Source organism: Centropristis striata, chromosome 4 (genome assembly GCF_030273125.1).
Source record: "Centropristis striata isolate RG_2023a ecotype Rhode Island chromosome 4, C.striata_1.0, whole genome shotgun sequence".
Lineage (NCBI taxonomy): Eukaryota > Metazoa > Chordata > Actinopteri > Perciformes > Serranidae > Centropristis > Centropristis striata.
Window position 1 is genome coordinate 41,154,015 of NC_081520.1, and position 14,786 is coordinate 41,168,800.

The 14,786-nt window shown below is 34.0% G+C and overlaps 1 protein-coding gene across 1 annotated transcript; it reads right to left on the reverse strand.

The window, feature by feature from the left end:
* Positions 1 to 1,027: 1,027 nt before the first annotated feature.
* Positions 1,028 to 8,670, reverse strand: tbcb (tubulin folding cofactor B). The gene is made up of 7 exons (XM_059330737.1): positions 8,517 to 8,670; positions 7,101 to 7,233; positions 6,497 to 6,640; positions 5,659 to 5,752; positions 4,968 to 5,159; positions 3,970 to 4,042; positions 1,028 to 3,298 (listed from the first exon to the last, which is right to left on the reverse strand). The coding sequence occupies exons 2-7, from the start codon at positions 7,218 to 7,220 to the stop codon at positions 3,184 to 3,186; spliced, it is 738 nt and encodes a 245-aa protein (XP_059186720.1). The 5' UTR covers positions 7,221 to 7,233; positions 8,517 to 8,670; the 3' UTR covers positions 1,028 to 3,183.
* Positions 8,671 to 14,786: the final 6,116 nt, after the last annotated feature.

Here is a 14,786-nt window from a genome sequence, read left to right on the forward strand (position 1 = left end):
ATGAATAAAGTAATCTATCTATCTATCTATCTATCTATCTATATTTCATGCTGGAATGCATGTATAACCATATACATAGGAATATAAAATGTTTGAAGCAAATAAAAAATAACCACTTACTGTGATTTAGTTTTTCTCAGTGTGAGAACAGCAGACAAACATTAATTGCCAGAAGTTATTTTGTGCATTTTTTCACTGCACTTTTAAGATTTCATGCTCAAATGCATGTAGGCCACTTCAAGTGAGGGTGCGGGCATTATGCGGCCCCCGGGCCTCCAGTTGCCCATCCCTGGTGTAATGTAACTAAGTACATTTACTCAAGTACTGTATTTAAACATAACTTTGAGGTACATGTACTTTACTTTAGTATATTCATTTTATGTAACTTTTGCTTTTACTTTAAATTAAACATAATGACTGTATATTAAGTAGTTAAAATGAGCCCCATCTTTACAAAATTAAAATGCTGCTTACATAAATGCATTAATACAAATAATCTAACAATATATTTGGAATATATAACATCCCCCAGGAGACGGGCCATTCTACATAACACTGTGTACTTTTGACACTTTAAGTACATTTTGATGCTGATACTTTTGGACTTTTACTTCAGTAAGTCAGTACTTTTACTTGTCACGGAGTAATTTTGCTGTGTGGTTTTAGTACTATTACTTAAGTAATGGATCTGAATACTTCTGCCACCACTGTACTTAGCAAAGAAACCAAGAATGGCTCGACTTTTTTAACATTTGATATCAATTCTTGAGGTATTAGTATCACAGAAGTGTATTTGTGGGAGTAGAAACTCACTCCCATGTCATCCTCCAGTCTGAAAAATAGATTATGTCTGAATGTTGTGTAGATCTCTCTTCAATAATGCATTTGTATGGATGCACTGTAACAGAGCCATCTAAAAAACATCATGCTCAAACTGTGAAACAAATATTTTACTCCCCGAGATACCCGACAGCATAACTCAGTTATTCAATGTAAACAAGGGCAAATAGACTTAATATTCCCGTACTGGCAAATTTTTATTTTATTTTTGTTGTTATGCATTGCCTGTTGGCACACAGTAACATCAGCACCTCAGAGATGAGCAAAAAAAAAAGACAAGACAAAGTTTTCTAGGTACGGTAATGACATTTCATTAGAAAGAAAGAAATCACAAGACTAATTAATTTACATTTCTTCTGTAAACTTTAGAGGATTGAAAACACGGTAACCGTATTGGACCAGGAACATGAAACAGAACATAAATAAGGCATATCATTCATTTTCAAAAGTGTGTTGTGGTGATTATAATGGAGCGGGGCAGTTAACTGAAGAGTGAAAGTTTGGGAGTTTCTGCTGTTTGTTGCATTTTCTAATATTACTTTAATGGCCAACCTGGTTTCCAATTTAAAAAACCATCCAAGGGAACAACCCTCCATTCAGAAAAAAAGTTGGGACTCTGTGAAAAATGCATTAAACCAGAATGGAATGATTTGCAAATCATTTGGGACCTATATTTAGTTGAATGCAGCACAAGATATCTAATGCTCAAACTGGGAAAATATATTTTTTGTAAATATATACGCTCATCCTGAATTTGATGCGTTGTTTTTATGTTTTCTACAGCGTCCCAACGTTTTCGGAATGACAGTGTTACATTGTAAATACATTTTATGCTTACGCTACAGATATTACAGTATTTCTCCACTAAAAGACTTAAGCCACCAACCTTGACAAACATATGTAGAATGAATGCAGAACATAAATGCAAGTGCACATATAAATGCAGGGAATTGAATGTGTCATGCTTATATTAAACTGCAGGTTTTCTTTTTTAAAAAGGAGTCCCTGTCCTTGTCTTGTATTGAATAATTTTAAATAATTAGTACAAACAGTTCAGACTGAGTCTCCATTTGGCATCTAATTCAGTAGTTCTGGGAAATGTACCAGACCTACGAACCTTTACTGGTTGTTTTCCAGCACACACTAACATAACATTTGGATTTATCCTCGAATTTTGTCATCCATTTGTATACAGGATAACTCGGGACATGAATTTGATTTAACTGATAGCTTTTAAAACGATAAATAGTGAAAAGTTTTACCATAAACAATGTTAAAGTTGTTTTTATTTCAGTGGTTTATTATAAGCACGACACATTCGAGTGCACACAATTTAACTTTTAACAAGGAATTCAGTAACAGAAAAGCAGAGGGGAATTATCATTACACATACCCACTAACAACCTAAAAATGGGGTTTTACTTATTAAATTCTTTAAATTTCAATTTGTGTTTGTATGCAATGTTGTTCAGAGAGGAAATATCGACTGTTGCATACTATCACACACTAATTCCAGACATTGTACACCTAAAACAGCTTTGTTGTTGCAATTTGGATTCTTGAGGCTACCATCTGTTCTCTTTAAGTGTTATTTTCTTGTATCAATCGTGAGTGAATGAATTTGAGCATTAAGCAGATTTGGATCAATAATTGGAAAGCGTTTGTCCATCTTAACTCGGTTCAGGATATGTTTAGTATGTGTGAGGTTAGTACGGACAACAAGGTGCAATACCACTTTTTAATAGTGTCATAGGATTTTAGGGGGGATTTTTCCTTTACTTTCCACTCTCAGCAATTTACAGTTTTCAAAAAAATGCTGAGACTACAGTTAACTATACAGTTATATACAATCAACTTTGTACAAACTGATACAAACTAAAAGAGGAGAAATAAAGCTGTCGATGCAGACTTTTAGATGACACAGAACAGCCTGGAAGCAACAACTAACGCTGGTAAATTAAATTGAAAAGAAGTGCATGAAGTGAAGGACCACATGTTATCCTTCATGATGCTGCCTTACATGCAACAAACCCCCTCCTCTATCAAACCTCACTGGTGTGATTATCCCATACTATTATCATCATCATACCCATCGCACCAGGAGATGTTCTACCTGACATTCACCTCTATCAGGCTGCGTCGGCGTTAGTGAGAGAGAACCTAAAAGATTTTTAGACGCTGCTCTTTGGATCATCCAGAAGCACAAAACAAAAAAAATTTCATTTGTGACAATGACAATGACTTTCCATCGTGACTCTGGTTGGTGAATGGATAACAAGCTTGAGGTTGACGCTCAAATTTCAGGGCAGAAAAACTCCACCCAACCTTTGTCACATTACAGTCTCACATCTCATCTAATCCATAATCCTCCTCGGGGAAGTCTCCCACAAGCACACTCAGGGGCTTCACAAATCCACCATATTTGCTGTCACATTCAAAGTATTTCTTCCCGTCAACACTGTGAAAACACAATTCAATAGAGACAGGGTCAAAGGTAAAATCAAGACCAACATGATAAACATTGTGTATATATATATATATATATATATATATATATATATACACACTACTGGTCAAAAGTTTTAGAACACCCCAACTTTTCAGAATTTAATTGAAAATGATGCAGTTTAATGTCTCAGTGTACTCTGAAATTAATGCACATTTGCAACATTTAAAATTCTTTATTGAGCATGATAGTGTTTTGAAAGTAAAAAAAAAGATTCAAAATCACATTTTATGTTGGACTAAAGGACCAAAAAAAGACACAAAATGACAAAAAAAGACACAAAATGACCAAAGAAGACACAAAATGACTTACAAAGACATGAAAAGAATTCAAAAATGGACAAAATAGCCCAAGACTCCATAGAGTTAAGTTGTTAACCCCCTTCTTGTTCCCTGAAAAAGGCCTACTTATATAATTCTGAAATGTACATTATTTTTCAGTTTTGGTTAAGCTTACCTTTTTTTATTTACCTCTGGCAGTTCACCACTTACCTTTGGACCCTTTCAAGCTGTTCATTTGACTTGAACTGCTTGAATTTCAATAAAAAGCTGGAAAAATTGGGGTGTTCTAAAACTTTTGACCGGTAGTGTATATATATATATTTATAAAGCCAGTTCTCTTACGTTCCATCGTGCTTCCCCAGGGGCTCGTCGTACTTCACACCCACCCAGTGGCCTGGCTTGAAATCTGTTGTACCTGCAGTGAAAGTAACAACATTGTTCTTTATATCAGCTCCTAATTTCTCAATCTTAATTGACTGTTTAAACTAGCAATAACTGTTTGTTTAGTGAGATATTTCAGGTTAGTATACCATTTATCTTGGTTATTACAAACCATCTCATAGGCCTTTAGAGCAGCGGTTTAAATAATAAAAACAAATCATAGTAACAAATGTAACGGAATAATCAAACATCTGCCTAAACCAACTTGGAAATATAATTAGTATCAGTGACATAATGCACAACTTGCAGTCTAGTTTGTCTAGTCAAGCAAAACTCATTAAAAATTTAACTTGAGCATGCTTTTATTCACATGAGATAAAATGTGATGGATTTTCTCCTGAGCAGCCAATCCAGCAGTTAGTTTTCGTCCTAAACCCAGCAGAACAATGTATAACCAGAGCAGAGGTTGGTTGTTTTAGGTCTTTCAACCAGGAGGCTGGTGCTTGTGTCCCGTTGTTGGAAATTAAAATATGTCTGGAAGTAGTATTTTTTTTTAAGTCAAACCTAAACTAGGTTAGGAAACCCAACTGTTTTACAGATTGAACATGTTTAAAACAGCTATAATGACACAGGGTACCAGAGCGGTGATCACGAGTCAACAATCTGTTTCAGTCACATGTTGAAAACCGCATTCGACAAGTCACATTTTGTGGGATATCATTCGGGGAGATGCAAAGCGTTTTGTAGGAAATCATTAACTTTTGCAGTTGTAAATCTGGCCCCCACTTTGCTGCGGTCAAGCCAAACAGGGTTAAATTCCTCCCACAGTGCTAGCATGGATTGTGCAATAGGTCACTATAAAATACAACAAAAGCTGCTCTGTTGGAGAGAAAATCCTCAGTTGCAAAGGATTTAAATGTCCTAAAGAAAGCGAACCACTAAGCTTTATCCACACTTACCAACATACATGACTGTGCCAAGCTTGGTGGGCTGCCCAGGGACCTGCACTTTGCATCTGTTGCCAACAGAAATGGCATCAGCAGCGGCCTTCTGTTCCTCCTCCCGAGCAGCAAGCTCAGCTTTCTTCTTGGCCATTTCTTCCTCGTTGTACTGACCAACACGATGTTTTTTCATGAATGACCTTGCTGAATCTGAAGGGAAGAAAGTTGGATTGCACTAAACACACGGTACTTCAAAACTGACTAATATTCACTACAAGATGTTCTGCAGTGTTCACAGATGGTTATTTTACTTTTTATTTGTCAATGACTAGTGGTAAGCATACAAAAATATATATATATATAATAAATATAACAGCTCAGTCATTGTATGGTGGTAGTATTGTCTTTTTTTTGTCGATGATTGCAACTAACAATCAATTTCATTATTGGCTGCATCACCAACAACTGTCTGGATCCATTGATTGATGTCAATGGATAGTTTGTAGATTTGACTTATTATCAACCAATTAATATAGCTAATTTTTTGTATTTACTGTGTAGCTATAATGTTATTCTTTGTTGCAGCAATTGCATCAATTGGCCATGGAATTTGAAAACTGTTGTATTATTTAAATACCAAAGCATAAAACAAAAACTTTTGCCATGAAAATTACAAATTTAAGAAAAGCTAAAGATTGTCAGACTGTACCTGTTCTCTTTTCATAAGCGTCATCTGCCAGTTCAAACTTCTCCACTTTGGAAACATCAGCGAACTCGTTCATCTGACCACTTGTATCAGTGACCTGTGATGCAATACGAGACAGAAAAGACCACATATGTTTCAGCCAATAACTGCAACTCGCTAAAACATCAAACAAGCAACAGAACTACAACAGTTTTATTGTCTTTTTCTTTTTGACAACATTATTTTTTAATAGAAATGGAGTTACTGAGCTGCGAAACTCACACTTGTTTGTGAACTAGTAATTAGTGCACCAGAGTTAAAATCATAACTACCACTGCTTACATAGCAGGATTATAATTTTAAAACATTAACAAAGTTAACAAACATAACAAAGTTTGCACATTTTTGACTGCAAACTTTATTAAAAGTTTAAAAAATGGCTATTAAAAGTTTTAATGCACAGAGGACAACATATAGCTTTACAAACTTTGTTGTGTTAAAATTGTTATCAGTTATGTTATTTGAAGCAAATCTCTTTTGGGCTGCAGGAAGACAGAATTAGACCTGTTCCAAATGTATAAGCTATAAAAATAACAGATCTAAAATCAGATTTTAAATCCAAGGCTGCACAGATCAAAACAAAAAAGAAGCTCAACTCGTCCTCAGACTGCAGCAGTTACAGCCTCGTCACTAGAGCACATAGCACAAGCAGGCAGAAAAAAAAAGTTCCATATTTTTATACCTTTACTGTATCAAAGTTTATAATTCTGGTAATGTGACAACCTTAACTGTACTTAACGACAATATGACCTTCGTCTTGACCACAACACTAAAAAAGCACTCAAACCGAGCAGCTACATACGTGTATTCTGCAGTCATCGTCCACAGGATAGGAACCCAGCAGAGCTTCATTGTCGTCCATTTTCTGCAGGAACGTGTCAGAGACACTAAACAACTCCAGGTCCATGCTGGAGGGAGAGGCGCCCATAACCATCTCCAGTTTCCCCTAATAACAATTCAAAGGAAATAGTGCATGTAAACCCAAGATCATTTGGAGATACGCTTACGTTAAACAACATAAAGTTCTCATTTATTTATCAAGGTGCTGTGGAATGACATAAAACATCTAACAGAATCATGTTCCTCTTTAAATACTTTTAAGACCAAGCTCAAAAAATCCCTATAGATGTTATACACCTTTGTATTTGTTTTGTATACAATTTGTTTGTATTTTTTTATTTTCATCTAGCTATGTAATTTAAGTAAAGTATAGTTACTTATAGGTTTAAGAGGGAGGGTCGCATATAAGCCCTTTGGGCTTTTTGATCTTTCCTGCATTTTCTTTTACTGTTTCTTGTACTGTTATTTCCTAACGATTGTATGTTTTTTAAGTGATACATTTTTAAGTAATATGTGGATATTTTGGGGTGTATCATCTGTAATGCATAATAAGCTGTGAGTCTCACCTTCAGTTCTGCGATACTGATCCCTCTATTGAACCTGCGCTGCACCTCAAAGGAGGAGAGGGTGCTTGTTAGGCGCACATTTACAGTAGGATTGGTAACAATTGCCACTCCGCCGTCCATGATGCTGCTTTTTCTGTAAAATACAGAAACAATGGACAAACAATAGGACATATTAGCCAACATCTCACAAACAATATAAGGCAAGGCAAGTTTATTTATAAAAGCAATAAGGCAATTCAAAGTGCAAAACATTAAAAGCATTGAGCCAAAGTGACGAAAAAAATCCCCACATAAAAGGATTTCATTTAAATAAATTGCATTAAAACAGTCATTATGGGAAGAGACTCAAATAAAAACAAGCTAAAGCAGAACATAGTTATAAACTAAAAGGATAAAAGTTGCCGTGTAGTGTAAGAAATTAACAATTATTTAATATAGTTCATACAGCTTTTTAAGAGTCATATTCAATAAATTTTAAGCACTTTCAAAAAAATCCCAGACCTTTGCATCCATCATGAAATAAAAATATTGTTGTTAACAGAATTAATTTATACCCACAGCCATTAATGTGAAAGGTAATTTTGATTATTTTACCGGCTGTTTATTTAAACTTTGATTGCATGTTTTTAATCCTGATTGGTTATTGCTTAGTAATTTCCAGAGGAAGTATAGGAGACAACAAATATGACGATGATAGTTTCATTTTAAATAATTAAAGATTTGTGATTGTCTCAATGAAACGCCAGATTATGCTGAAGCTATAAATTATTTGAAATTTAAACATATTCCTTACATAAGAATAACAAGGGTTAAATTAAGCATTTTCAAAACTTTCAATACGTTGTATGAACCCTGAGAAAGAACTAAAAGTTGCAGTGGACTTCTGGGAGCTTTTTTCAGATATATAGTGCATAAAAAACATAAAAACTAATCCATGTTTAGTTTGGACATGGGGACAGGAAGCTGACCTGTCCCAGCCTGTCTGGACTGTTCATAAATAGGTCATTTCCTGGTTTCCTGTCGCATTGTTGCGAATATTTACTTATTGTTAGTAAATCCGCTTTGATTGATGCTGTTTTGACCAAAGGGCTTAATGAAGTCCTACATAACAAAGACTAACCTACGCCCATTCCCAAATTGTTGCCCTTTTACCGCTATAACCAAAGTTATTTTATCTGAAATTGTTGTCACAAATCACTCTCTGTTGAAATAATGAGTATATCTAGCTTGGTACGTCATTAATGCTCCCTTTCATGTTTACACACTTAATCAACTGTGAAGTTTAATTGCACATGTTCGCGTTGTAGCTAGCAGCTAGCATGCTTCGCTAGCTTGTTTGGGTGGCTAGCAACAGCGCAGTCACGTTGGCAACAACAAACTCCTTCTCCTAGACGACAGGTTGACATGGTTACTTACTAAAGAGTGTGTTCTGTAGTGATGTTACGGCTGAAGAAGATCACTCGACAAAGTATTCTCCTTTCAAAACACAAGTATGTCGCAGGCTGCAAAAATGTTTAGATGACTGGCTTCACCACGCCAAAAGTCACGTGACCGCCCCGAAGCCACACCTCATTACGTCACTCGCGCGCTGTGTTTTAAAAAGAATACAGGATGTTGTTTTCCGTCTGGATTAACAGTTAATGTTATGTTGATGCAATATAAGAAATGCAAAAAAATTAAAAATGACACAAGTAAAACCGCTTCTGTGACTAATTGATTAAATCCACCCATGCAAAGTCATATCGAGGTTGGCCAGCAGATGTCGCCATTTTTACTGTATAATCAGAATCCGTTTTATTTATTTATTTAGTTTTAGTTTTATTGCCATATAAGTTTTCACATATCAGGGACGAATATGACACAAGCATAAATAAATAAACTAATAAAAATGTAAATGTAAAAATCAATTTTATATATATATATATATATATATATATATATATATATATATATATAAAATTCATTTCTGATTTTTTAATGTATTTTATTATTTATTTAGGTATTTCTGTATTTATTCATTTATTTCTACATTTTCATTTATTTATTTGGTTAATTCCACATTTATTTCTACATGTATTTTTTTTTATCTATTTATTAATTTATGGATTTCTACTTATGTCATTTTTCATCACTCATATTCACATACAAGGAATTTGCTGTGGCATATTGGTGTATAAGAACAAAGTAAGCTACTAAAAATATAAATATAAAACCGTAACATAAATAGAAAATAAGAAGAATAGAAAAGGCTGCATTATTTGGCAATATTTATATTGTAAAATAAAAGTTACACTTCATTAATATTGACTTCTACACTTCTACTATCAACTTATCATAATTACAACAGTAGCTTTCAGTGCTGATTGTGAATTTGAATGGAAATAATCAGAGAAGAAGTTATTGAAAAACAACATTGTGACATTTTTATAAAACTATTTATTTCAAACAGAAATGGCACTAGGATCCCATACATTCTGGTAATACATTTGAGTTGCTGGGTCACATTACATGAAAGTTACTGAACAAAAATCATACATTTCCCATTACAACATTAATATGACAAAAGAAAACTAAAATCTCATATGAAGAGGCATGTCCTCAATGTAATGATACTTTTTAATGTTAAATCTGAGTAGCTGGGTCACATGAAATGGGAGCTATAAAAATTGCTATTATTCTCTATTAAAAATACAAATTATACATAAATTATATATAAATAAATTAACTACACAGTGTGGTACAGCTGACCAATTAAGTTTATATTTCTTAGTGATTATTTCAATTTCAATAATATTTGGAGAGCAGTAAAAAGGTATGCATTTAAAAAAAAAAAAAAAAAAAAAAGTTTTGTGTTATTTAATACAAAGAAAATGATGTCAGCCAATAGCGTTACGAAACGAAGGTGCAAGAGCTGCCCCGCCCACTTACCGGTAGATCGACACGATGGAGAACCAATCAAGAAACAGTACTGAAAGCGACGGTTATGCTGCGTTCGATTGCACTCGGAACTCGGAAAGATCCGAGTTGGAAATTCCGACTTCCGAGGTAAATACGTTTCATTGCTCAACCTCGGAAAAACATGGCCGGCCACAGCAAATTAATGTTTTTTTGGATGTCTTTCGAGCATTTAAAAGTTATTCTGGGGAAGTACATCAGCTACATCAGCTATTAGTAACACAAATGCTAAATTAAACGACACATAACAGACTAAATGTTGAAGATAAAGTGACTGTTTACCTCTCAAGGTGTGTGGCGCCCTTTTGCTTTGACGTTTTCCACGTATTTCCGACCTACTCGGGTTTCTTGGATCCTACCCGAATTCCCGAGGCGGAATCCCGAGTTCAAGGGCCGTTCTATTGCACTTTTCCGACTCGGAGGTCGGATCTTTCCGAGTTCCGAGTGCAATCGAACGCAGCATTAAAACAACCACACCGCGGCGCTATCCTCCAGTTTAAACTATTTACTATTTTATATACAGTCTATGAGTTTAAACCATGAGGAGAAAACAACTATTAATGCTTATTGTTTAAATATTAACGAGTCTTTAACCCTCTGGAGTCCATCTATTTATTGAAAATACATTTTTTATTTACAGTAATAACTTTATTTATGAATGATATAATAGACAAGCTGAGAAAGCCAGTTGAAAGTGCAATCATAGGAGCTTTCACAGTGTGCCATTTATGTTTCTAGACCATTTTTAAAATGTGAATTTTCTTTTTACAATAGACTGTTTGTAGTTTTATTTTATTTTTTTCTGCTGTTATTGTGTGTATAAATGGTAAAAAGAAAAAGGAAAAAAAAGGTACATTTCCATAGAAACCTGTTTCTTCTTGAGACAAATATTGTCCTTTTTAAAAAATATATATATTTTTTTATACATTTAGCTGCTGCTTTAGTTACTTATCAGGTCAAGAATTAACATGACAAACATGATCAACTTAAAGTGATTAGAAAAGTTTTTTAATTAAACTATAACAGTAGTTCAAATGATCCCTACCCTTACAAAAATGCTGCTCACATTAATGCATCATACAAATAATCTAATAATGTATTTATAATATATAAAACAACCCCCCAGGAGTGGGGCCACCTTGCATAACGAGTACTTTTACTTTTGATACTTTAAGTACATTTTGATGCTCATACTCATTGTGTACAGTTACTTAAGTAAGTTTTGAATGCAGGACTTTTACTTGTAGTGGAGTAATTCTGCAGTGTGGTATTAGTACTTTTACTTAAATAAATGATCTGAATACTTTATCCAACACTGAATAGTAATACTACAGGTTTGCACAAGACATAAATTAGCTTATATTATATATAATGGATAAGAAATTATATAATGCAGCAATAATTGTTAGGAATGCTCAGTTTGAGCTGTGATTTATAAACCCTCCCTTCCCTGAAAAGTATTTTATTTTGTCCTGCCGCTGTTTGATTAATATTAGGAAACTATTTCCCTGCACGGAAAACTAGATAGAAAAAAAGAAAAAGAAAAAAATCACTGACTTATTTCTGTTGACCGAAGTATTCATCAAACACAGATAACAGACGAGAGCATGTACGGGCAGAAAAGAGATCAAAGTAATGTGACAGAGCTGGGAGGAGCAGAGACAAGCCTTCAACCCCACAGAGAAGATTTACATTCCTCTGGTTGTTGATGGAGATGGAGGTCTGCAAACCTGCCTGACCTCATTCACACTTTATCTACAGCATTTGTTACTGATTTCTCATTTATATCTGAGTTTCAGTCCCACAAATATAAGCTTCCAGTCTGGAGCAAAAATCTAGGTATGTAATTTACATTTATATTTAGTCATTTAGCAGATGCTTTTATCCAAAGCAACTTACAGGAAGAATAAAAGCAAACAATGAAGGTATAGTATAGTGCAAAAAGAGCTATTAGTGCATCAATAAGTGCTAGTGACAATTCTTTAAGGAGTAGAATTATGGTGTGGTGCTAGGAGAGAAGATGCTCTCTGAAGAGCTGGGTCTTCAGGAGGTTTTTAAAGGTAGAGAGAATTTATTTTCTAACAAAACAAAAGTATCACAGTTTTGGTTTCATTATATCTAATACAGAGAGACGTTGCCAGAAGCTATGACACACTGTTTTCTCAGTAAATGTCCTTGGATGATCTCTCCTTTTAATAAACATGATACACATCAGTTGCAGGAATCCAAACATTAAGCACGTCACAAATGCAAATTAAACCCCCTGTGTTAGTGTGTTAGTGTGTGTGTGTGTGTGTGAGTGTAATTGTGTGTTTGTACTCACAGTATTTGCATAAGGAAACCACCTCAGGCACACTAACCAAAGAGATCCTGTTGAAAAGCTGAACAAACAAAGAGAAAATGTTGGTAACGCTTTATATTAAGCTCCTTGTAATAACCATCAATTAACAAGTAATAAGGCATCGCTTTAGATCCCTTTAGCTGCAAAAAGCATAGTTAACTGTTAACAAGTGCATAGTTAACTTATAATAGATGAGCAATAAAGTATATTTTAATATCAATAAGCAAACAAAAGATTAATAAAGGCATGGCAAAGACATAATGGGTGGGTTATGGGTGTTTGTAATGCTATTATGAAGAATTATAACATACTCATGAGGCTTTTATTAATGTTCTTATTATACATCTCTTATAGCCTGCTATTAGCTGTATTATAATGCCATTATTAACACTTATATAGGCTTATAAACACACAGTAATGTTAATAAGCATCTTGTAAGGACTTACAAGGGCCTTATTACTTGTTAATTAATGGTTATTACAAGGACCTTAATATAAAGCATTACCAAAACGTCTTACAAAGGCTTTATTAAATGCATAAAACACTGTTTCAGGGGTTTAGGTTCAACAAAAGAACAGGTCATGAAGTTTGGACAACCCTCAAGGTCTGAATTGACTGTTTATGACGCTCCAACACTCTTTAATATGCTGTTGGTTGATCAGGAGCACTTTCTGAACTGTGACATGTTTTTTAACAGGAGTCTAGACATTTGCCATTACAAAGCTCTGCTCTGCAGCTCTGGGAACCTGTGATGAGAACATTATAGCGAACAAAGATCTTGAGCTTTAGGAAACAATGGTCAACATTTTTACTTTTCCTAGACCAACATACTAATCAATTAATCAAGAAAATAATCGGCAGATGAATCAACAATGAAAGTAATCGTTAGTTGCAAATCTAATGCAAATTTTTTTTGAATGAATTTGAATTTGGATGCAGGACTTTTACTTTCAACTGAGTATTTATACACTGTATTATTTTTTATTTTATGTAAAATATTTGAATTCTTCTTCTTGCATCACTCCCTAAACTGAACAGCGTGAAGTTTCTCCTTTCTTTATTGTGCAATCCGCACATATCTCAAAAATGTATTTTGACAATAACAAAAAGTGCAAAATTCAAACAGTAAAATAATTGAATATGCCAAGCGAGCAACGCTAGGTGAGAGGGGAAGAAAAACAAAGAAATACATGACAAAGAAAACAGGAAAACGGGGGAAATTTAAGGCACAATTTGTCATTGTACATTTCTATACATAGGCTACTTTACAAACATTTTTATTGGTACAAGATTTAATAGAAGGACTGTTCAAAATATATAAACACTTTAAAAAGAGGCCTTTAGTTTGTACGTTTCAGGTATTTATATAGAATTTGATTATGATAATTATCTGGTTTGACAACCAGTGGTGGAATGTAACTAAGTACATTTACTCAAGTACTGTACTTAAGTAGAGTTTTGAGGTATTTGTACTTTACTTGAGTATTTCTATTTTATGTAACTTTATACTTCTACTCCACTACATTTAGAGGCAAATATTGTACCTTTTACTCCACTACATTTAGCTGCCAGCATTAGTTACTTTTTAGGTCGAGATTTAACATAAAACATGATCAATTTAAAGTGATTAGACTTTTATATTTTTTTAAGCACATAGCAGTATATTAAGTAGTTAAAATAAGCCGTACCTTGAGAAAATGTAAACGCTGCTTATGTAAATGCATCAATCATAATACATTTAGAATATATAAAATAATCTGAATGGGGCCATTCTGCATTATCAGTACTTTTACTTTTGATACTTTAAGTACATTTTGATGCTGATACTTTTGTACTCTTACATAAGTAAGTTTTGGATGCAGGACTTTTACTTGAAGTAAAGTAATTTCACAGTGTGGTATTAGTACTTTTACTTAAATAAATTAACTGAATACTTTATCCAACACTGAATAATAATACTATAGGTTTGCACAAGACATAAATGTGTAGAACCAACTAGCTTATTATATGTAATGGATAAGAAATTATATAATGCAGCAATAATTGTTAGGAATGATCAGTTTGAGCTGTCATTTATAAACCCTCCCTTCCCTGAAAAGTATTTTATTTTGTCCTGCTGCTGTTTGATTAATATTAGGAAACAGTTTCCCTGCATGGAAAACTAGAGAAGTAAAGGATTTGAATACTTTTCCCAACACTGTTGACAATAGAAAAATCTGTCATAAGTAAAAAATATAACATGTTTACAGCACAATGCAACATTTTTGCACAAGAAGAGGCCAACCTGTGTATAATTTGAGTTCATGACAAACAGCATGAAGTCATTGTGAACAAAGACTCCAGTGGTTATAGAAGGTTATAGCCTCCAGTGGTTATAGAAGGTTATAGAA